Source organism: Bubalus bubalis, chromosome 4, assembly GCF_019923935.1.
Source record: "Bubalus bubalis isolate 160015118507 breed Murrah chromosome 4, NDDB_SH_1, whole genome shotgun sequence".
In the NCBI taxonomy this organism is placed as follows: domain Eukaryota; kingdom Metazoa; phylum Chordata; class Mammalia; order Artiodactyla; family Bovidae; genus Bubalus; species Bubalus bubalis.
In genome coordinates this window covers 122527778-122553535 of record NC_059160.1, presented here as the reverse complement: position 1 = coordinate 122553535, position 25758 = coordinate 122527778, and the positions used below count along the sequence as shown (strand labels likewise).

The 25758-nt window shown below is 41.2% G+C and overlaps 1 protein-coding gene across 4 annotated transcripts in view; it reads left to right on the top strand.

The window, feature by feature from the left end:
* Window positions 1–25758, top strand: part of FMN2 (formin 2) — a 337046-nt gene that overhangs the window by 296015 nt on the left and 15273 nt on the right. For 2 of the 4 annotated variants that reach the window (XM_045165501.1, XM_045165507.1), the window contains exon 15: window positions 17003–17152. The exons of 1 other annotated variant lie outside the window; for it this stretch is intronic. In XM_045165501.1, the coding sequence (XP_045021436.1) occupies window positions 17003–17152 (150 nt within the window). Of the gene's footprint in view, window positions 1–6126; window positions 7290–17002; window positions 17153–25758 lie in introns of those variants that run through there. One more of the 4 variants, XM_045165502.1, reaches the window with a different exon arrangement.

The window sequence follows — 25758 nt, the reverse complement described above, 5'->3', positions numbered from 1 at the left end:
TGCTGATGAACATCTAGGTTGCTTCCATGACCTGGCTATTATAAACAGTGCTGCAAAGAACATTGGGGTACACGTGTCTCTTTCAATTCTGGTTTCTTTGGTGTGTATGCCCAGAAGTGGGATTGCTGGGCAAACAGCGCTTTCTTTCAAAGGTCCAAGACTTTCCCAGGTCCTGCCCGCTCGTTTTCAAACAATGTCAGCCCATCTGAGTGAGATGAAACACACCTGCTCCTGGCCACAGAGACTCCTAAGGAAAAATATCAGTATATTTGCAGTGAAAATATATTTTAATCCCTCTGGTAATACTGTGGTGTGGAATTTTGCATCTGTACCAAGTTTTGAAAAAGTAAGATCAGTCCCTAGATTAGGATGAATATTAATAGATGCAGATTTTGCAGGGCTTCTCAAAAGTTGCCTAACCTTATTTTTTAACCCACAAAAATATTTCCCCAAGTGACTGGGGGTTACTTTTAAAGTTATGAAAATGTATCCTCATAAAATAATTCATAAAGTCTTTTTGGTTTTGTTTGTAGTCTTTACACTGTTTAGCAATAAAGTCATTAGTACTTCCAAGAACAGTCATGAATTGATCAAAATTATTTGATTTAACAGTATTGAAATCAAATTTTTTTTTAGCATTGGGCGATTATTTATCTTTATTTTTTAATATAAATTTATTTATTTTCATTGGAGGCTAATTACTTTACAGTATTGTATTGGTTTTGCCATACATCAACATGAATCCACCACGGGTGTACACATGTTACCCATCCTGAACCGCCCTCCCACCTCCTTCCCCATACCATCCCTCTGGGTCATCCCAGTGCACCAGCCCCAGGCATCCTGTATCATGCATCGAACCTGGACTGGCAATTCGTTTCACATATTATATTATACATGTTTCAATGCCATTCTCCCAAATCATCCCCCCCTCAGGACACTGGTTTTTAAAATTGGCCTTAAAAAAAACCTATGAAAATATAGGCGAGAATATTCTTGACTTTGAGTTACTCACTGTGAAGAATCCACCAGAAAGAGAGCAAAAAGTGATGAAAAGGGGAAACAAGAGATTGGGAAACGAGTTCAGTAAATAAAAAAAAGGTGGGGGGGGGGGGACTAGAAATAGGATGTGATAAAGATACTTCACTAAACAGTATTTTTTATTTTATTCTAGAGTGTAGTGAATCAATACCTGGGGGAGAGTCTTATCCAATGTTCTTTTTTTATGACCTGAAATGTAGACCTCACTGTTTTGAAGCTGATTTCATTTCGCACCTTCAGTGACAGCTGAGAGCGTGGTTGCATATCAGGAATACGGGAACTCTGCCAGCATTTATTCAGAGAACGTGAAGTATAAGCCCTGTAAAAAATAACCAGAAAATTATCGCTTCTGATATTTCAAGCTATGAATCAACGTGCTCATATAATCCGAAGAAAAATGATCCAACCCCTTTGTACCTCCAAGTCTACACTTTAAAACTGAGCTACTCTTTCTTCACTTGAAGGCTCCACTGATGTCTTAGGAGAAACAGTGCCTTATAGGTTGGCATACACGTTTTTAAAATTGGTGTTAAGAACCTTTTAATTCCCGTCCTTACTTAATGAACATAAAAATATAGGTCTCATTTTTTCTTCAAAACTCATGCCACATATCTTTCCTTTTTCCCTTAGCTATATCCCACATATTCCAGGTTAGATACAGATAAAGATAATATTTCAAATCTACTAACAATCTGAAATATGTGTTTTATCACCTGTGCTATTCAAGTGGCTAAGTCATGTTCTCAAATACAGGCTTTCAGCATTTGGACCTTGTGTTAAAAGCAGCCTCTATGGTTAGAGTTTGTGTTTGCATAGGGCATTTTACAGTTTCATGCTATTGAATCTTCTTTCTGTACACAGTGCCTATAGAAAAATGTGAGATTCTATTTTAATGGATTATGAGATCTAATTTCCTCACATAAATCTCTGGGGGAGGGGAGAATCTCTCCCCTATCCTCCCCAATAATTTGTACACACACAGTTATTCAGCATTATAATATTTGTGTAAACTCCATAAATTATCCAGCATTTTAATAGAAATGACCAGATAATAAGGAAAACAAGTAGCAAGAGGTTAAATAGTCATAAATGTCCTTATTGCTTTGCTAAATCTACAGTTGTTAAATATTACTATGTTGATTTAAGACAGTGGCATTTTTTTCATAGCCTATTCTATAGTTCAAGAACAAAATTTACCAGAAATATCAGGGGATGCATATCTAAGTAATTTTTAATGTTAAAATTTTTTTAGAATCAGTAACCACAAATAACTACCCACTCAAATTATTTTGATGGAAAATAAATTTTAAAAGAAAACTAAATGTCAAAATCCAGCACTTGGTAGCTTGTTTCAATTATAATGTTTATCATTTGGTGCAGAATAAATTTAGTGATGTTAATTATAAGATTTATAGAACAATGAGTGAAGGATGGGATAGCCTGTCTCCCAGATAATAGTTCATAAATAAGAAAAAAGAGAAGGTTTGCTGCTAGGTAATATAAAATGATACTGGCATTTTAAAAATCATTATTTCTTAATTCCATCGTAAAAAAGACATTTTCAGTGTCAGCTCAGAAGTGAAACACTATCTTTAAAGTTTTCTGTTTGCATTTTCTCACTAGCTAAATCAAGGAATCTGAAAAATTGACAGTCAGTGATAGGGCAGCAAAATAAAGGCTTTGAAATAATGAACAAGGGGTTAGCATTCAGAAGGGGACAATGAGAAGAAGGCCTGTGTTAACAGGGGAAAATGAAAGGATTTATCTTTTCACCACTTTGAAGTGGTCTTTTTTGCATAGGATGCTTCTGAGAAGAGCTCTGAAAGGAGTAAAACAAGGAGAAATAAAATCAACTAGATTAATTATAAATGACAAACAGGAAAGAAGATAGGGAGGTATAGTTAAGTAACATTACTTCTGCTATAAGTTTTGTAGATACTCCTTATCAAATTAAGAATCTCCTTCAGTTACCTAATTTGCTAAGCTTTAAAATTATGAATAGGGATTAAATTTTTTCAAACATTTTTTCTAAAGCTATTGAATGGTTGCATTAATTTTCTCCTTTAACATGTTAATGTGAAATACATTGATTTTTTAAAAAAAATGTTGAGCCAACCTTGCAATCCTGAAATAAACTAACTTGGTTATGGGGGGAAAAAAGAAGAAGTAGGGGGAAATCAACCTTAGGATATTGGTTCTGCCAGAAGTAGATCTAGATTTCTAGATTTCTGCCTCAGGCCATTGACCAAATAAATTGCAAAAGAATTAAGGAAATAAACATTAAAATTGAAACTTAAACCAGAAGAAAATAATGGGAAATACTTGTAGATTTTAAAATCGGGGGAAGTTTTCTAAGCATTGTAGCCACAGAGTATCAATGTTTATCTCTATTTTTCTTGCTGTTCCTGAGTTACCTGTTGTTTGTTGGTGTTCTTCTCAGTAGCAAACTGCAGAGGATACATAGTCAGGCTCATTCAGGAAAGGTTTTTCAGCTTGTTATCCTCATATTTTCCAGGCATACACTTTTTCTCCAGTTCATTTTGCTTTTGATTAATTTTTGTTTTTCTTAAGGTTTTAATTGTAGACAGAATTGAAAAAGTCAATTAGTACTACCAGGCTTGTAACAAAAGGCAGCCTCCCCTGCTCCACCCTTCCCTACACCCGATTACATTTCTCTTAGCAGTTTCCTCTCATATTTCTGCCATATTTCTCAATAATAACCTTGTACTACTAGTTCATTAGTAATTTGCAATACAGGTAGGTGAAGTTTTAACTCACTTTGTTACCAAATCAAGCTTGGGTCAGCTCACCAATGTGCGGAAAAGTCAATCTGCTAACACTGGGTTGTGATGAAGGAAAATACAGCATTTATTGCAGGTGTCAAGCAAGGAGAACAGGCTGGTCATACTCAGAGGACTAGAACTCCCTGATGGCTTTCACACATGGGTTTAAAGACCACATTTGGGGAAAGAGTCACAGGGTACAAGATCATGTCTAGTTATTCTTCTGACTGATTGGTGATGAGGTAACAGGGTGATGTTTTGAGAATCTCCATCATCAATCTTCAGGCTTTAACCAGTCTTCCTCTGTTTCTGCATTTTCTCACTTCTCTCATCATTAACTGCTTGAGTCTCCTCTTTGGAACTCAGTTATTGTATTCTTCATCTCTGTTCAATTCTTCTTTATTTTTTTCTAATTCTTTGTTAAAAACTACCTTCTTCCTCTGTTCATCCAGTCTTCTCCCAAATTGTTTGATTATTATGATCATTACCTTGAACTCTATCAGATATATTGCCTATCTCTACATCACTTAGTTCTTCTGGGGTTTTATTTTTTTCTTCTTGGAATGTGTTCCTCTGTCATCTCATTTATCCTAATTCACTGTTCTTCTATGTATCTGGTGGCTTGGTTACATTTCCCGACCTGGGAGAAGTGGCATCCTGTAGGTTCCAGCAGCACATTCTCTGGATACCATAGCTTCATGCTCTAGGACTACCCCTGTTGGGTTGCCTTGGTCCTTCTCTTGAGGCAGGCTGGCTATTGTGGATGGTCTCCTAGGCATTGCTGGGCCCTGGGCCCTTTGATTGCCAAGTCCTGCCTTCTTGCTGATGGGTGGGGTGAGGCCCAGGGACTTCTGAGACTGGTGTCTGCATACTGGTGTGTGGGCCCCCCTCCAGTGCAGGTGACCACGATGAGGCTGTAGTGTCTGCTCAGACCCTGGGTCCGACACCTCTTGAAATGCCTGAATATTTCCCTTTGTCTCTGAGCAGTGGAGAAGGACCAGGGGGATTAGTACAGTACATGCTCCCCAGTGTTTCAGGGTCATCCCTCTGGTCAGTGAGTTCTGGATCTGAAATCAGCTCAACTCCAGGAGCTGAGCGAGGCATCTTGATTTTTTATTAGAGCAACTGTTATCCTCCGGTTTCTCTGTTCTTGCCCTTTCCTTTGGTTGTAGATGTTACACAGTGTTGTGTGTGTGTGTGTATGCACGCGTGCGCGCACATGTGCGTGCATGTGCCCATGTACCTCTAAGGATACCATGATCTATTAACTATCTCCACACTCCCTGTGGGGCACACACGATGCTAACTATGATCCCTGGGCTTCACCATTAGCCCCTGTTAATTCATCATCATCTCCATGGATGTTAATGGGCTCAGCTGTGACCTCCTCTCCTTTCCTGGCCCACAGCATGGACTGAAAACAGTATCCCTGTTACCAGCACAGTCTTGACTGCCTTGGTGCACAGTGGGCCCTCTGGGACCTCCCATGGAGTGTTCCGTTGCTTAGTGCTCTGGATTCTTTTACTATATATGGGCATGCCCACAGATCGCAGCCTCCTCACTCCCTCTTCTGTTTTCCAGAGCAGCTGAGTCATGTCTGCTTTTCCCTGCACTGGCCACCAGTTACTCTAGACCTGTAAGAGCTACCCCTGGGTCCTGCTACCTCAGTAAAGTTAATTCTTGCAGCAGCCTGTGTGTATAATCTCTTTTCCTTCATCAGGTCTGGCACTTTCCTAGATGGGGAGCTCACCTTTACTAGAGAAGAGTAGGTCCCCTCTGAAAACTAAGGATAGTTTCAGGGACCTGTAAGGGTGACTCATATCTTTCTCACTTGTTTCAGGATCCCAGATTTTCCTAGCCAGGGATCTAATTTTAGCATAGCAGACCTGCTTGGCTGTGCTTCTAAATGTCTCTGGAGCTCTTCAGTTCTGTTAGATCTTTATGCTGTGTTGCTGTTTCTGTTCTCTCACTACAGGTGATAATGGCCTCTTTCCAATTACCGAGTTGCCCCCTAGTCTTTAGCTGTCTGTTACTGCTCAGGATCCCTCATTATCTCTCTGTGGGGTGTCAGTCCCACTCAGCTGTAGTCAGCCAATTCCAGTGTCTCTGTGGCTTGTTCTCACCATATCTTCAGCAACCTGAATCATCACACCTGTGAGGACATTTTCTAGGCCACTTTGCTGATATCTTTACAAGTTCATGGCCTCCTCCACTGTGCCAGGGTCTGCCCTATGTACCACCCAGGACAGTGGGGTGCTGGCTGACTGTGTCTCAGACCTCATCTTACTGCTTGTTTTCTCAGGCTCCTCGTGGCTCCAATTATACTATTTCAAGTTCTCCACAAACCTGGTGCCAAGACTGGATTTGCTGGGAAAAACAGTAACGGAGGCAGAGGAAGCTGGGGCAGCTATTAGACCCAGATGCAGGTCAAGCTCTCATGGTGGAGAGCGAAGGAAGAAAGCCTAAATAGCAAAAGCCTTAGACTGCAGTGCATTTACCAGAAAGTTTTGGTAAAGCCAACTGAAAGTCCTCGGGCCAAAGTCACCATTTAGAGGAGCCTGTGTGTCCTAGATGAGACCTACACCAGCATCCCTGCTGAGTGCACTTGCTGGCCAGGAGCGACCCTGGGCCCCTGTGCAGATGCAGCGATGGGCTTCAAACCAGCATCCAAGGCCCTTGCTCAATTCCATTTTCCGCAGCTGGGACCTGGGAGATCTGAACGATGCATACATCTGGCTGCCACAAACATGATACATTTTATTTCTCCTATTTTTAATACCTTTAAATTAACCAATGTTTATTTAATATCTTTGCCCCTTCCCAAAATAATATAACACCTTCAAATTGTTTAACTTTTCTCACCACAGGTTATTGATCAGGATTTTAGGTTTGTGTGTTTGTGTGTGTGTGTGTAAGATGTGATGTCTGTTTATAGATTCCTTTTGTTGACTTTTTGCATATAAATATTCAGCTGTTCCAGCACATTTGTTGAAAAGACTATCATTTCTCCATTGAGTTACCTTTGTTCCTTTTTCAAAGATCAGTCAGCTACATTTCTGAGCCTACGTTTGGACACTCTATTCTGTTGCGTTAATGTATATGTGTACTCTTCCACTAATATATCACACTGTCCCACTTTATAGTGGGTCTTAAAATTGGGTAGTGGATCAGTTTGTCAACATCCACAAAATAACTTGTTAGGATTTTTATTGGAATTACATGGATAAAATTAAGTTGGGAGGAACTGGCATCTTTACAATATTGACTATTCCTACCCATGTTCGTTGGAACAAAGGACTGGTTCAAAATTGGGAAAGGGGTACATCAAGGCTGTATATTGTCACCCTGCTTACCTATATGCAGAGTACATCATGTGAAATGCTGGGCTAGATGCATCACACACAGGCTTTGCTCAAGACTGGCAGGAGAAATATCAACAGCCTCAGATATGCAGATGACACCACCTTATGGCAGAAAGTGAAGAGGAACTAAAGAGTCTCTTGATGAAAGTGAAAGAGGAGAGTGAAAAAGCTGGCTTAAAATTCAAGATTCAAAAAGCGAAGATCATGGCATCCAGTCCTACCACTTCATGGCAAATAGATGGGGGAAATGTGGAAACAGTGTCAGATTTCATTTTCTTGGGGTCCAGAATCAATGCAGACAGTAAGTGTAGCCACAAAATTAAAAGACACTCGCTCCTTGAAAGAATAGCTATGTCAAACCTAGACAGTATATTAAAAAGCAGAGACATCACTTTGCTGACAAAGGTCTGTGTAGTCAAACCTATGTTTTTTCCAGTAGTCGTGTATGGATCTGAGGTTGGACCATAAAGAAGGCTAAGCACCAGTGAATTGACACTTCTGAACTGTGGTGCTGGAGAATAGTCTTGAGGGTCCCTTGAACAACAAAGAGATCAAACCAATCAATCCTAAAGGAACTCTGAATATTCATTGGAAGAACCAATCCTGAAGCTCCAATACTTTGGCCACCTGATGTGAAGAGCTAACTTATCAGAAAAGACTCTGATACTGGAAAAAATTGAGGGAAAGAGGAGAATGGGGTGACAGAGGATGAGATGGTTAGATGGCACCACTGACTCAATGGACATGAGTTTGAGCAAACTTAGGGAGACAGTGATAGAGAAGCCTGGCGTGTTGCAGTTCACGGGGTCACAAAGAGTCAGAGGCAACTTAGTGACTGAACAACAATCCATGTTCATAGTACATTTCTCCACTTATTTAGGTCTTATTTGATATTTTCATCATAGTTTTGTAATTTTCCTCATAGACTTTATATCTGTCACTAGATTTCTACCTTAGTATTCCATTTTTTTTGTGCTATAGGAAATTATTTATGTTTTTAATTTCAAAATTTAATTGTTCAATGCTGGTATATCAGAAAACATTTGAGTTTTCTTCATTAACCTGTATCCTTCAATGTTCCTATATTTGTTTATTAGTTCCAGGAATTATTTTGTAGATTCTTTGGCACTTCAACATAGACATGCTGTGCTGTGTGCCTCATTGTTCACTCATGTCTGACTTTCGGCGACCCCAAGGACTGTAACCCTCCAGGCTCCTCTGTCCATTGGGATTCTCAGGCAAGAATACTGGAGTGGGTTGCCATGATCTCCTCCAGAGAATCTTCCAGACCCAGGGATTGAACCTAGGTCTTCTGTGTTGCAGGCAGATTTTTGCTGTCTGAATCACCAGGGAAGCTGAAGAATACTGGAGTGAGTAGCCTACTCCTTCTCCAGGGGTCTTCCTGACCCAGGAATCGAACTGGGTCAATTCAATTCCTGCATAGCAGGCGGATTCTTTACCAGCCGAGCTACCAGGGAAGCCCCTACACAGGCATATTCATCTGCAAATACAGTTTTACTTCTTCCCTCCCAATCTGTAAACCTTATTGGCTTTTCTTGTCTTATTGCATTAGCTACAACTTCCAGTGTGATGTGAAATAGAAGTAAAAGAGAGGGCACTCTAGCCTTATAACCATTCTTAGGAGGGAAAATTTCAGTATCTTAACATTTAGTATGGTGTTAGCTATAGGAGTTCTTTTGTAGATGTTCATTCTTAAGTCAAGAATTCATTCTTAAGTCAGGGATTCTCTATCCCTGGTTTGCTGAGAGTATTTATTCAAATATCTTTCCTGCATAAATTAATATCATCATATGATTTTTTTTCTTTAGTTTATTGATGCTATAGATTAAATTTTTTAATTTGAATATTGAACTCATTTGCATAACTAGAATAAACATCACTTGGTCATGGTGTATAGTTCTTTTTATTCATGTTGAATTCTATTGGCTAATTTTGTTGTGAATTTTAAAATCTATTCTGAAGAGGCATATTGGCCTGCACTTTTTTTTTCTTGTAATGTCTATCTTGTTTGGGTATGAGACAGTTGCTGGCTTCATAGAATGAGTTAGGAACTCTTTCTTCTGCTGCTACTTTCTGAGAGAGATTCTTTTTTTTTTTTTTTTCTATAAGGATGTGATAGAATTCTCTAGGGAAATCACCTAGGCCCTGTGATTTGTTTTCTGGAAGGTTATAAATTATTGACTTAATTTCTTTAATAAATGTACATGTTTTCATATTATTTCTACTGTGAGATTTCTATTAGTTAGTGTCTTTCCAAGATTTGACTTATCTAAGTTATCAAAATTTTTGTCAAAGAATTATTCATAGAATTTCTTTAAATGTCCATGGAATTAGTAGTGACAACCCTTCTTTCATTATTTACACTACTAATTTGTGTTATTTAGAACATTCCCTCACACCATATACAAAAATAAACTCAAAACTGTTTAAAGACTGAAATACAAGACAAGACATCATAAAACTCCTAGAAGAGAACATAGGCAAAATATTCTCAGACATAAATCACAGCAACATTTTCTTAGATCAGTCTTCCAAGGCAAAAGAAATAAAAGCAAAAGTAAATAAATAAGACCAGGACTTCCTAGTGGTCCAGTAGTTAAGACTCTGACTTCCCAATGCAGAGTCCCAGGTTTGATCTGTGGTCAGGGAACTAGATCCCGCATGCTGCAACTAAGATCCTGTGTGCTACAGCTAAGACCCAGCACAGCCAAATAAAATTTTTTTAATAGTTTATTAAATAAAATTAAAATAAAATAAATAAAATGAAAATAATATAAAAAGTAATTAAATTTTAAAATAAAAAATTCAAAATAATAAAATAACTTAAATAAAAGTAAATAAAACTTTTAAAATAAATACACTTTTTAATTAATTAACTAAATAAAAAATAAATGAGACCTGGACTTAGCTGGTGGACCAGTGGTTAAGAATTCACCTGCCATTGCAGGGGACATGGGTTTGATCCCTTGTCTTGGAAGATCCCTCCTGCTGCAGAGCAAGTAGGCTCATGCACCACAACTACTGAGCCCGTGTTCTAGAGTCCATTCTCCACAAAAGAGAATCCACCACAATGAAAAACCTATACACCCCAAATGGAAAGTAGTCCCCATTCGCCACCACTAGAGAAAGCCTGAGTACAGCAACAAAGAGGCAGCCAGAAGTAAATAAATATTTAAAAAAATAAAATAAATGAGACCTAATCAAATTTAAAAGCTTCCACATAGCAAAGAAAACCATAAAATTTTTTAAAGAAAATGAAAAGGCTAACTAGAGAAGGAAATAAACTATCTTCAAATAATGTAACCAACAGGGTGCTATCATGGAAAATATAAAAATAGCTCATATAACTCAGTATTAAAGAAACAAACAACCCAGCCAATCAATAGGCAGAAAACCTAAAGAGACATTTCTCCAAAGAAGATTTACAGGTGGCCAACAAGCACATGAAAAATGCTCAGTGTGGCTAATTATTAGAGAGACATAAACCAAAACTACAGTGAAATATCCCCTCACACCTGTCAAAATGGCCATTTTCAAAAAGTTGGCAAATAATAAATGCTGGAGAAAGTATAGAGAAAGGAGAACCTTCCTACACTGTTGGTGGGAATGTAAACTTGTGCAGCTTCTATGGGAAACATTATGGTGGTTCCTTAGAAAACTAAAAATAGGGTTACCATATGATTTCAAATCCTAAAAGATAATGTTAAAGTACTGCACTCAATATGAAAGAAAAAACTCAGCAGTGGCCACAGGACTGGAAAAGGTCAGTTTTCATTCCAATCCCAAAGAAGGGCAGTGCCAAAGAATGTTCAAACTACTGCACTCATTTCACATGCTAGCAAGGTTATGATCAAAATCCTTCAAGCTAAGCTTCAACAGTATGTGAACCGAAAACTTCCAGATGTTCAAGCTGGATTTTAAAAAGGCAGAGGAACCAGAGATCACATTGTCAACATCCATTGGCTCATAGAAAAAACAAGCGAATTCCAGAAAATCATCTACTTCTGCTTCATTCACTATGCTAAAGTCTTTGTGTGGATCACAACAAACTGTGGAAAATTCTTAAAGGGGTGGGGTTACCAGAACAACTTACCTGTCTCCTGAGTAACCTGTATGCAAGTCAAGAAGCAATAGTTAGAACTAGACATGGAACAACAAACTGATTGAACATTGGGAAAGGAGTACATCAAAGCTATATTTGTCACCCTGCTTATTTAATTTATATGCAGAACACATCATGCAAAACCCCAAGCTAGATGAAGATCAAGCTGGAACCAAGATTGCCACAAGAAATGTCAATAACCACAGATATGTGGATGACACCACCCACGGCAGAAAGTGAAGAGGAACTCAAGAGCCTCTTGATGAGAGTGAAAGATGAGAATTAAAAAGCTGACTTAAAACGCAACATTCAAAAAACTAGGATCATGGCATCTGGTCCCATCACCTCATGGCAAATGTTGTTCAGTCCTGCAGGCATGTCCAACTCTTTGTGACCCCATGGACTGCAGCATACCAGGATTTCCTGACCTTCACCATCTCCTGGAGCTTGCTCAAACTCATGTCCATTGAGTCAGTGATGCCATCCAACTATCCCATCATTTGCCATCCCCTTCTTCTCCTGCATTCAACCTTTCCCAGCATCAGGGTCTTTTCTAATGAGTCATCTCTTCACTTCAGGCAGCCAACCTATTGGAGCTTCAGTTTCAACATCAGTTCTTTCAATGAATATACAGGATTGGTTTCCTTTAGGATTGACTGGTTTGATCTCCTTACAGTACAAGGGACTCTCAAGAGTCTCCTCCAACAGCACAGTTCAAAAGCATCAATTTTTTGGCGCTCAGTCTTCTTTATGGTCCAACTCTCACATCCATACATGATTACTGGAAAAACCATAGCTTTGACTATACAGACCTTTGTCAGCAAAGTAATGTCTCAGCTTTTTAATACACTATGTTTGTCACTGGTAAAGAATCTGCCTGCAATGCGGGAGACCCGGCTTCGATTCCTAGGTCAGGAAGATCCCCTGGAGAAGGGCATGACAACTCACTCCAGTATTCTTGCCTGGAGAATTCCATGGACAGAGAAGCCTGGTGGGCTACAGTCCATAGAGTCACAAAGAGTTGGACATGACTGAGCTATTATCACATTAGGTTTGTCAAAGCTTTCCTTCCAAGGAGCAAGCATCTTTTTATTTAATGGCTGCAGTCACCATTTGCAGTGATTTTGGAGCCCAAGAAAATAAAATCTGTCACTGTTCCATTGTTTCCCCATCTATTTGCAATGAAGTGATGCCATGATCTTAGTTTTTTGAATGCTGAGTTTTAAGCCAGCTTTTTCATTCTCCTCTTTCACCTTCATCAAGAGGCTCTTTAGTTCCTCTTTGCTTTCTGCCATAAGGGTGATGTCATCTGCATATCTGAAGTTATTGATATTTCTCCTGGCAATCTTGATTCTAGCTTGTGCTTTATCCAGCCCATTATTTCGCCTGATAGATGGGGGAAGGTGGAAACAGTAGCAAATAGATGGGAATATAGTGGAAAGTGGAAACAGTGACAGACTTTATCTTCTTGGGCTCCAAAATCTCTGTGGATGGTGACTGCAGCCATGAAATTAAATAAACTGTGGAAAATTCTGAAAGAGATGGGAATACCAGAACACCTGATCTGCCTCTTGAGAAATTTGTATGCAGGTCAGGAAGCAACAGTTAGAACTGGACATAGAACAACAGACTGGTTCCAAATAGGAAAAGGAGTTCGTCAAGGCTGTATATTGTCACCCTGCTTATTTAACTTATATGCAGAGTACATCATGAGAAACGCTGGACTGGAAGAAGCACAAAGTGGAATCAAGATTGCTGGGAGAAATATCAATAACCTCAGCTGTGCAGATGACACCACCCTTATGGCAGAAAGTGAAGAGGAACTCGAAAGCCTCTTGATGAAAGTGAAAGTGGAGAGTGAAAAAGTTGGCTTAAAGCTCAACATTCAGAAAATGAAGATCATGGCATCCGGTCCCATCACTTCATGGCAAATAGATGGGGAAACAGTGGAAACAGAGTCAGATTTTATTTTTCTGGGCTCCGAAATCACTGCAGATGGTGACTGAAGCCATGAAATTAAAAGACGCTTACTCCTTGGAAGGAAAGTTATGACCAACCTAGATAGCGTATTCAAAAGCAGAGACATTACTTTGCCAACAAAGGTCTGTCTAGTCAAGGCTATGGTTTTTCCAGTGGTCATGTATGGATGTGTGAGTTGGACTGTGAAGAAGGCTGAGCACCGAAGAATTGATGCTTTTGAACTGTGGTGTTGGAGAAGACTCTTGAGAGTCCCTTGGACTGCAAGGAGATCCAACCAGTCCATTCTGAAGGAGATCAGCCCTGGGATTTCTTTGGAAGGAATGATGCTAAAGCTGAAACTCCAGTACTTTGGCTACCTCATGCGAAGAGTTGACTCATTGGAAAAGACTCTGATGCTGGGAGGGATTGGGGGCAGGAGGAGAAGGGGACGACAGAGGATGAGATGGCTGGATGGCATCACTGACTCGATGGACGTGAGTCTGAGTGAACTCTGGGAGTTGGTGATGGACAGGGAGGCCTGGCGTGCTGCGATTCATGGGGTCGCAAAGAGTCGGACACGACTGAGTGACTGATCTGATCTGATCTGATCTGCTCCTTGGAAGAAAAGATGTGACAAACCTAGATACCATATTAAAAAGCAGAGACATCACTTTGCTGACAAAGGTCTGCATAGCCAAAGTTATGGTTTTTCTAGTAATCATCAGAAGTATAGATGTGAGAGTTGGACCATAAAGAAGACTGAGTGCCAAAGAATTGATGCTTTTCAACTGTGGTGCTGCAGAAGACCCTTAAGAGTGCCTTGGACAGCAGGGACATCAAACAAGTCAATCCTAAAGGAAACCAGTTTTGAATATTCATTGGAAAGACTGATGCTGAAGCTGAAGCTCCAGTACTTTGGCCACTTGATTCGAAGAGCCAACTCATTGGAAAAGACGCTTATGCTGGGCAAGTTTGAATGCAGGAGGAGAAGAAGGTGACAGAGGATGAGATGGTTAGATGGCATCATCAATTCAATGGACATGAATCTGAGGAAACTCCAGAAGATGGTGAATAATAGTGCTGTAGTCCACGGGGTTGCAAAGAGCGAGACATGACTAGAGAACATTACACCTATTGAAATCAATTAGACAGAGTAAGGCAAATACTATTATGATCTTACTTACATGTAATATAAGTAATTAGAAGTTTTGGATGAGCATATACAACCACTGTGCATAAAATAGATTAGCAACAAGGACCTACTTTATGATTAGTATTTTACAAATTGTAGTCAGTATTTTGTAATAACCTATAATGGAAAAGAATCTGAAAAAATAACTGGGTCACTATGATGTATACCTGAAATTAGCACAATAGTATACTTCAGTTAAATATATATACCTTTGTGTGTCTTTCTGTCTGTGTCTCTTAGGGTCAGCAGGCCAGCACCACAGTGGGGTGACCACCCTTACCTGTCCTCCCTACTCATCTATACAGATTCACTCACTTTACTCAGCAGATGGTTTGCAATGGTTCCTAACAAGAGAATCCTCTCATTTTCAATGTTATCTCTTAGTGGTTGTGTGAGATGTTAATATTAGGAGAAGCTGAATGGAGGCTATATTGGAATTCTCTATATTATCTTTTCAACTTTTTTTTTTAATCTAAAGTTAATACAAAGTTAGGCCATGAAATAGGTGACCATTATGTCAACTGTCTCCTGTAAACTCCTGAGACTTTTATAAGGGGAAAATGAAATATATTTAATTCAGTTTGCATCAGTTTAACCTAAAGGAGCAAAATAAAGCTGTTAATAATTTCTCACTTTCAAGTTCAAGTAAACAAGACAGTAATGGTTCCATTATTTTAGGTCATGAGAAGGAAAATTGCTAAAAATTACATGTTTAGATCAGAGACTCTTGAGAGAAAAGTAATGGAATGGTGGTCTATGAAGCCAGATTTTAAAATGAGTGAGGACGTGGGAACATTGAATTATAAAGCATTTGTATATAAATAATGGTATCTTTCAATGAGTCTTCATGGCTGAGAGAATATTATTTACAGATGCAGAAATCTGCATATGCTCTTAGGATCTGGAGGAAAATCCAATAATAAGAGATCTGGGATGCCAGAAATAGAAGACAGTGATTTGATACTTTGCTAAAGGAAGCTGCTGCTGCTGCTAAGTCGCTTCAGTCGTGTCCGAGTCTGTGCGACCCCATAGACAGCAGCCCACTAGGCTCCTCTGTCCCTGGGATTCTCCAGGCAAGAACACTGGAGTGGGTTGCCATTTCCTTCTCCAATGCATGAAAGTGAAAAGTGAAAGGGAAGTCGCTCAGTCGTGCCCGACTCTTAGTGACCCCATGGACTGCAGCCTACCAGGCTCCTCTGTCCATGGGATTTTCCAAGCAAGAGTACTGGAGTGGGGTGCCGTTGCCTTCTCCACTAAAGGAAGCAGGGGTAGGTAAATTAAACACCATGCAGGTGAAGAACTTAACTGTGATTCAGAGGCAGTAAACAGAATGTACAGTGATCATCATGCATTCATCAGTTTCAGCAGTTCCTGAATTGGTTTCATCTATACCTCTGCCCACTTGCCCCCTCCCAGACTGTTTTTTAAGCAAGTCTTCAACAGGTATAATGTCATTCATGTATATTTTAGTATGTGTCTCAAAAAGATCCCCTTTAAAAAATAACCACCAGCAGTTTCATCCCCAACAATAATAATAATCTCTAATCTCATCAAATACCCAGTTTCTTTTCAAAACTCCAATTAGTTCATATATGTAATAAATGATTTTATTTTCTTACAGTTTGTTTGGAGCAAGATATAAAGAAATTCAAGCCATTATAATTAGACAGTGTCTTTTAAGTGTTTATAATAGACTTTGCCCCCTGAAATTTATGTATTTAAAAATCTAGATCATTTGCCTTAGTTCTGAGTGTTATCACAAAATACCATTGACTGGATGGCTTACACAGTGCACACTTCTGGAGTCTGGGAGGTCCACGTCAAGATGCAGCATAAATCTACCATTTACTAGTTGTGTGCTGTCTGTCAACCCTTTGAAACTCTTCTGAGCATCGTGTACATGTAACATGAGGCGGCCTTGATGGCACCTTCTGGAGATGGGCACTGTTGCCACTGTCAGGATGCTGGCCGCCCTGCTCATACCCACTCAGCTGTGTTACCCTGATCTTCAGGGCAGCCTCTGTCAGTATCTCCCAGGGCTGTTGATTTTTCCCCCATCAGCAATATAGGAAGTCAAATAGTATAGAAGCTGTACAATACACATATTATATAACATGTACACGTATTAAACTAACATGTACAATATGCATATATGTTAGTTTAGGGGCAGAGGGCGGATATTTCATTTGTTTAGAGTCTAGGTATAGACCCACAACTTCCCTTATGTCCCAACTTGATTACAGGTTCATTTCTGAAATAGGTCAGACAGATAGTGATTAATATTGAAAATGGATGGACCAGGAATAGTTAACTGGATAGTTACCGGATAGTATATGGAGGACTCTTATCTGCTGCTAACATCTGTGTCCAAAAACTCTAACATGAAACCTTAAGAGAACTCCTGAGGAGTTGAGTCCTCTTGGTAATAGTAACTGCCTGAATGAAATCAGCCTTTGGATGGAGAAAGAATACCCCATATTGGAAAGTAATTATAGCTTTTACACTTGTGTGTGTGTGTGTGTGTGTGTGTGTGCTTTCACAGCTTTTTGGAGACTACAGCCTATTTCTTCATGAGACCAAAAATTGGAGAGAAAGAAGTGTCCCCAAACGTTTTCTTCGGTATCTGGCATGAATTCAGCTCTGACTTTAAAGACTTTTGGAAGAAAGAGAACAAACTTATTCTACAAGAAAGGTAGGTGTTTTTCATTTACACAGTGGCATTTTAAAACTGGTGTTTTCTCTGGTGTGACCTGTTAGGGTTGCTACCTTTCACAGCCTGAATGAAAAACTAGGTCCTCACCCTGGGCTTTCCAGTCTAAGAGGGTGCTGAGGTTGGGCAGTACTTGGAGTTCAAGTATGAAGAGTCAGCACAGTGGCTGTGATGCTGCAAAGGGCAGCTAGGGTGGTGGTTTGCCAGGACCACTGTCTGGTAGACCAGGAAGCCACACAGAAGCAGACAGGCAAGCAGAGGAGTGAAAGAACCCTGCTGAGATGACAGACCCACTCATTTCCAAAAAACCTTGATAAGGTAAGATGAATCAGTTTGGTTTAACTTTTGCTCAATTCATGGGATATTGTCGCACATTTCACCATTCATATCAAAATTTCTCCCAGGTGTCACCAAGAAAAAGATGATCAATATTTTTAAGAGATATTTTCAAGACTTATCATATTGTATCACATTTCCTTAAGTATATCTTCAGAAATGAAGGGGAAATTTCCCTTCTAAAGTACATGGAATAGAGTCTCTGTCCCTTGATTATGAAGCTAACACAAGTGCATTGTTACCAAGTTGGGAAGCATCCCCAAATTGTGGGGTCTGAAGGGAGAATGAAAGGGAAACCAAACCCTAATCCTGAGCCTATTAGTGCACTTCCCACATCCTGACCCTAACAAGTACTTTGCTTTAGAAAACATACCTCTTAAGGAACTTTATTCATCATAGCACAAAGTTACACAATTTTTTTTTTCATATCGTCTTCATTTTGGTTTTGCTTATATACAAAACCATGCTGGCTCACCTAGTTTTCACTTGTAAGTAGATCTCAATCAGTCTTTAAATCAGGTGAGACTAATTGCTGACACTTGCTGAGCAAGTGGACTGTTCTCACTAATAGAATTACCTACATCAGAGCAGGAAGTCTGCCTCGGTGACCAGTGGATGGAAAAGAGAGCAGTCTGAATGGAAGGGAAACACTGTAAACATCTATTTGGAGACAGTGAACTTGTTCTCCCTCAAGATGCATCACCCAGGTTACTGTAAAGGACATTTGCCAGGAGTCCAGGTTGGTGAGGCAGGAGAGAGAACTGAGTGAACATGGGCCTATCTGGACTACTGTTCAGACGTGGATGTCTCCAGCTTTCCACCGAGCGAGGCTTGCTCGGTTTGGAAAATGGTGAGGAGGAAACTGTTTTTAACTTTGGCATGTCGCCGACAGCCTCCCTCCCTGTTGTCACTGCTTCCACGCATGCCTCCTTTCAGTTCTGACCTGAGCCTGAGAAGGGCCTGGGGCTCCATCACACTGGGAAAGAATATAGAAAGAGCAGTGTTTCACTTTGCACAGGAGCTGGGATGATACTGATCTCAGAGGGAGAGATCCTAGTTCCCTGCCCGGAATTAAACCTGGGGAACCTGGATGAAAACCAAGAGTCCTAGCCACTAGACCACCAGGGACTAGAGGCAAGAAGCAAAAGTGGCCCAGGCTCTTGCCCCTGTTTGTAAGCAAGACTGTTTCAAGGAGGCAAAAACTGTAAAAACAGGTCCGACATTTATGATTAGATACATAGCACAACGTATGGGAGAGCACACGGGAAAACAGTTTGTTCATCCAGCTCAGAAGGAGGGCAGAGATACACACCTGCAGAGGAGTGCGGAGTGAGGAGGAACACAGTCTGGACGTGTTTAAATCACTTATATGGGACAGCCCTTCTAGGTCTTTGTTTACCTTTGGCCAATTACCTTGTATCTTTCTTCACACCTGACTGGTCCATGCATCTTCCCAAAGATTAGTATGCAAGTTTCTTCTAAGATGTATCCCTCCATAGAGGTCTATGGGTACGTGTCCACACTTATTATGGGGTGGGGTCCCTTCCCTTTTCAACCCCAAAGGAGACTTCCTGAACATGTGCAGACAGGGAAGTCTTCCTTGACCTCAGGAGTGGGCACCTTTTCTCTTTGCTTTAGCAGAACTCAGCTTTTACCACTAGCTTTGTCCTTGGAGTGTCTGGGTGAGAACAAAGCTTGAATTTTACTCCACTTGACAAATAACAGGTGTCTGGCCCAGAGGCCGGCTATCTCCTACCTCAATACTGACAGAGTGGAAATGGTGAGAGGTAGACACAGACAGCAGGAGTGGAGAGGGCCTGAGGGCACATAAGTGAGCAAGGGATTCTCAGCTAAGGTCCTGGCATGAGATCACAGGGGGTCTCTCATCCAAGCTCTCTTCACCACGTGGCCTGTCCAGAAGTGCTGAGCGGCTCCCACGGAGATGATGTTGGCCTGGAGCAAGTCATTCACTGTCAGAAATGGCGAAGGCCTTGTCCCTGAGATAGAGCTGGGTTTCCAGGAAACTGTTGACAACACTCCACCATTTATGAGATTTTAGGCATTGGACATGCTCACTGAATATCTCATACAATCAACCCGACCCTTTTTTAATACTTCCTCCTGTGCTTAAAAAAATCCAGTGGGCTTTTTGGCTCGCTGGAGGTGACTTCATTTCGTCTCGTAGTGATGTTAACAGGCAGGTGACAGGAGCTGTCCAGTGCACACGGCTCGTTTGCTCTGAACAGAGGACTGAGGAGGAGCCATGGCAGGTGAGAGAGCTCCTTAGCCCTCCGGAGGACAGGGTGGAAGGTGTCTGTGGGTGCCTCACTGCAGAAATGCCAACCGCAGCCTGGGGTTGGGTGGGGGCGTTGGTCACGTGTGTCTGTACCTGCCACCCTCCACCTGTCTTTTCAGTGTCCTCTCCTCCTCCTGTGCTCCCTCTTCTCCTCTCTTTCTCTCTCTCATCTGCACTCTCACCTTCTCTCGCCTTTCAACTCCCTCCCTCCAATCGCTCTGTGCTTTAGCACAATTTCCAGGCCAGGCTGCTTCTTTAAGGGTGGGCCCCTGGCCATCAGTCCGGCCCTGGCTCACATTCTCCCAACCCAGGAGGACAGGGCATTCTCGAGCTTCTAGAGAAATCCCAGAGAGGAATTCCGGATGAGTCGTGTTCATCTTTGGATCAGCCACAGTGGCCAGAGATTGGTTCTGTGGGGACTGTGATTGGTTCAGCAGTCCTGCAGCCAGAGCAGAGGATTGCCATGAGTGACAACCCACTTCTTGGCAACGTCACTGGAGTTAGGGAGGAGCAAGTAAATGATACTCTACTAGCCCTAATTTATTAAGCCTTTAAAAATAACCTGTGTAATTACCAGAATGTCTTAGCATGTCTTGAACTCAAAAGATGCTTTAATGGCATGGTTGAAGTTTTCCTTTCTGATCAAGTTTTCCTTGCTCTAATTTGTAATGTATACATTGAATAATATTTTAAGGGTTGTAAATACTCTATAAAAATCATTACTAATTATTGTTTGAGTATGGAGTGGTAGTAATTATTTTTGGCTTTTTCTGATGACTTATATGATTTAAAGATATATTTCTTGAAACGGTGAGTTTCTAGTCTATGGGAAAAAGGTCTGCTGTCTTTCATCAATGGGGTGTGGAAAACACAAGCATTTCCAGACCAGAGTTTTTATTGGCTTCCCAGGTAAGTGCTAGTGGTAAAGAATCCATCTCCAAGGCAGGAGATGTAAGAGACTCGGGTTTGATCCCTGGTCAGCTAGATCCCATGGAAAAGGGCATGAGAACCCACTGCAGTATTCTTGCCTGGAGAATCCCTTGGACAGGAGCCTGGTGGGCTACAGTCCATGGGGTCTTAAAGAGTCGGACATGACTAAAGTGACTTAGCATGCACACACGCTTGCTGGCTTGAGCTCTAGACAGGCATGGCTTCAGAGTTAGCAAAGTGGAGACATTAATAGCTGTCCTGCAGAGAGACAATAACTGAACAAGGTTATTAGAGTATGTAGGGCAGTGTCTCCATGCTCAATATTCAGTGGCTGTTGTGCATCATTTAATATAAATGACCTCCTGATTATGATGACCCACAAGGTCATGTGACATTCTGACAAGGCATGTTAAGAACATATCTGTAAATGCAAGGCATTATTGTGATGCAGTTGCCTTCTTGGTTGGTAAAATGTCTTGATTCTGAGTCCAAGGATGAACTTTTGTTTGAAGATGCTGAAGTGACCTGTCCTTTCTTGGTTTTAAATCTTGCTCTACTCCTCTTGATGCTTTAGACAGCTGACCCATTGGTTTTGTCTTGAGTCAGAAAAAAATTTTTTTCATGTATGTGGAACTAGGCTTGTACACTTATTAATTAGAGGTCCATCTCCAAAGAAATCTGGACTCATTATTATTGAGCAACACAAAATATGAAAACTAATTTTTTTAAATGTCAGCTCAACTCTATCCAGAAGATGGGGACAGACTGCCAAGAGTGCTGCCCAAGCACATTGTCCGTGTGTGAGGACCCCGGGGACCATCTCATCCCCAGGGGGCCGTCAGCAGCACCGACCACTCGGGAGGCTAAGGGAGCTCGGGGGATAGGAGCTAGGTGACTTAGTACAGGCTGATGGAGGCACTGGTGCTTTTCCTTCCTTTTTTTTTTTTTTTGTATTTAAAATAATGTGCATTGGCATGTAGTTACTGTGCAGTGTTGTGTTAGCTTCTGCTATACAGCAAAGTGAATCAGCTATATGTGTGTGTGTGTGTGTGTGTGTGTATATATATATATAATATATCCCCTCTGTTGACACATGCTTTTCCACAGTGATGGAGGGACCATGGTCCTGGGGGAGACAGTTGTGCCCAAGACAGCTTCATTGCCGGCAAATGCTCTGTTATAGCTGGACTTGGTTTTTAGGCAGAGTCCAGTTGTGTGACGTGGTCATCGTCTCCTTCCATGTTGAGTTTCTCTGTTATAGCTGGACTTGGTTTTTAGGCAGAGTCCAGTTGTGTGACATGTGGTCATCGTCTCCTTCCATGTTGAGTTTCCAGGCCCAGGAGACCCTCGGTCATTTGATGGCGACCCTGTCTCTCCGGAGCTGACAGCCTAGCTCTGGTACAGTGTGACGGGCGGGGGAAGCAACAAAGGGGGATCAGTTCCTCCAGAATTCTGTTGATGCAGATCTGATTAGGAGCGTACCAGGTGGTCCTGGGGGTGAGAGTGTCCTAGACGCGGAGACCAATCTCCAGGAGCCAGGCCTCAAGCCCCATCATGCAGGGAGGCCTGTCACCATTTCATTTGTAGTCAGCTTGAGACATTTTAATTAATCAGTGATGGCATTAGTAAGGGTTGTGCTTAAAGTGCTGTCTAACTTAATTTGCTGGTTTAATTTACTCTGAGGAACCAGGAGAAAGGGCAGCTACTCCTCCCACTGCGCAGGCGAAGGGCAGTCGGATCTGGTCTCAGCCCCACGGGTCTGTGGTTGGAGCAAAAGTGTCTGTGTTCCCCGCCTTAGGATATCGCACATTAAACTGAAGGTGCCTCGTACAGTGCTAACATTCCTTTTTCCATCATTTGTATGCGTATGAGCTGTGCGTTCAGATTGAAATGGGATGTCATCTGAGTAGAAGGAAGCAACCATTTTCAAAGCAATGAAAAATAAACGAGCTAAAGAGACAGACTTATTGTTGTGTAATCATGTGTTCGTTGGACACCTAAGTGGAGCTGCCTCTTGGCCCTCCACTCAGCACTGTCATATGGAGCAGTACGTGAAGTTGGCCAACCACTTACCCCTTTAATTCAGGCATCAGTTTCTAGAGAAACGACCCATAACGAAACCTTCCTCCTAGTTCTGATCCCTGTAGCAGACGCCTTGGCTGGAAAATGACAAGACAGAACAGTGGCCAGTGGAGCCTGGGAATGTGTAAGGAATATGACATACACTAATTAAAGGAGTAATTCATATGTATTAAGATATAATAGGCAATTAAATTCATGAATTTATTAATTCAGCAAATATTTACATCCTACTGTGTGCTTGGCAAATTTCCTGGCCATGAGTATCTTACCCTCTAGTGAGAGAGGCAGACAATAAAAAAGTGAACACACACATTTTTAAATTATAGGTTGAAATTAGCACTATGAGAAAAGTAAAGAGTGAACCAATTTTTCAGAATGAAAAGCAGAAGAGCTTCATTTAGAAAATGTGGTCAGAGGAGGCCTTTCTGAAGAGGCAACATTTATGCTAACACCCAAGGAACTTGAGGCTGGTGAGGGGCAGGATGGTGAGCCTGGCTGGCAGAAGTGTGGGAAGGTCACGGAGCCTGACAGAAAAGACTGACTGCTCTCCAGGTCATGAGATGAATCTGAGGGAACAGGCAGGGGCCTGACCATTCAGGCCCTTGCAGTCATGCAAACAGACTGACTTCTATCGTGGGTACAGTAAAAGTTCTCGCAGGGCTTTTGAAAGGGAATGACCTGATGTGATTCATGCACAGAAGAGACAGTTGGGCCAAGTGTGTAGGAGATGGGGGACCATGGTATTGAGAAACGAGTTTGGAGTAACTGAGGTGGCCCAGGTGAAAGGTGTGATGCTGTGGACCAGGAGAGGCAGCAAGAGGTGACAGGAAGTGGACCCTCTGCACACACGTTATCTTGAGTTCCTGACTGGAACAATTTCAGAAAAGTCTAAGTCTCAGCTGCATCATGACAAGCTTATGTTAACCAGATTTTAGAGATCAGGAAAGCAAACTTCCCCCTTTCTTTCTCCTAAAATGATTTACAAAAAGCCATAGCTAAGAAAAGATCTGCATTGATAGCTGAAGAAGGCTTTCTTATCTCTTCTTGCTATTCTTTGGAACTCTGCATTCAGATGCTTATATCTTTCCTTTGCTCCTTTGCTTTTCGCTTCTCTTCTTTTCACAGCTATTTGTAAGGCCTCCCCAGACAGCCATTTTGCTTTTTTGCATTTCTTTGCCATGGGGATGATCTTGATCCCTGTCTCCTGTACAGTGTCACGAACCTCATTCCATAGTTCATCAGGCACTCTATCTATCAGATCTAGGCCCTTAAATCTATTTCTCACTTCTACTGTATAATCATAAGGGATTTGATTTATGTCATACCTGTATGGTCTAGTGGTTTTCCCTACTTTCTTCAATTTAATTCTGAATTTGGCAATAAGGAGTTCATGGTCTGAGCCACAGTCAGCTCCTGGTCTTGTTTTTGCTGACTGTATAGAGCTTCTCCATCTTTGGCTGCAGAGAATATAATCAATCTGATTTCAGTGTTGACCATCTGGTGATGTCCATGTGTAGAGTCTTCTCTTGTGTTGTTGGAAGAGGGTGTTTGTTATGATCAGTGCATTTTCTTGGCAAAACTCTTTTAGCCTTTGCCCTGCTTCATTCCGTACTCCAAGGCCAAATTTGCCCATTACTCCAGGTGTTTCTTGACTTCCTACTTTTGCATTCCAGTCCCCTATAATGAAAAGGACATCATTTTTGGGTGTTAGTTCTAAAAGGTCTTGTAGGTCTTCACAGAACCATTCAACTTCATCTCCTTCAGCGTTACTGGTTGGGGCATAGACTTGGATTACTGTGATATTGAATGGTTTGCCTTGGAAATGAACTGAGATCATTCTGTCGTTTTTGAGATTGCACCCAAGTACTGCATTTTGGACTCTTTTGTTGACCATCATGGCTACTCCATTTCTTCTGAGGGATTCCTGCCCACAGTAGTAGATATAATGGTCATCTGAGTTAAATTCACCCATTCCAGTCCATTTTAGTTCACTGATTCCTAGAATGTCGACATTCACTCTTGCCATCTCTTGTTTGACCACTTCCAATTTGCCTTGATTCATGAACCTGACATTCCAGGTTCCTATGCAATATTGCTCTTTACAACATTGAATCTTATTTCTATCACCAGTCACATCCACAGCTGTGTATTGTTTTTGCTTTGGCTCCATTCATTCATTCTTTCTGGAGTTATTTCTCCACTGATCTCCAGTAGCATATTGGGCACCTACTGACCTGGGGATTTCCTCTTTCAGTATCCTATCATTTGGAAGCAACAGTTAGAACTGGACATGGAACAACAGGCTGGTTCCAAATAGGAAAAGGAGTATGTCAAGGCTGTATATTGTCACCCTGCTTATTTAACTTATATGCAGAGTATATCATGAGAAACGCTGGACTGGAAGAAGCACAAGCTGGAATCAAGATTGCTGGGAGAAATATCAATAACCTCAGATATGCAGATGACACCACCCTTATGGCAAAAAGTGAAGAGGAATTCAAAAGCCTCTTGATAAAAGTGAAAGTGGAGAGTGAAAAAGTTGGCTTAAAGCTCAACATTCAGAAAACGAAGATCATGGCATCTGGTCCCATCACTTCCTGGGACGTGGATGGGGAAACAGTGGAAACAGTGTCAGACTTTGTTTTTTTGGGCTCCAAGATCACTGCAGATGGTGACTGCAGCCATAAAATTAAAAGACACTTACTCCTTGGAAGCAAAGTTATGACCAACTTAGATAGCATATTCAAAAGCAGAGACATTACTTTGCCAACAAAGGTCCGTCTAGTCAAGGCTATGGCTTTTCCTGTGGTCATGTATGGATGTGAGAGTTGGACTGTGAAGAAGGCTGAGTGCCAAAGAATTGATGCTTTTGAACTGTGGTGTTGGAGAAGACTCTTGAGAGTCCCTTGGACTGCAAGGAGATCCAACCAGTCCATTCTGAAGG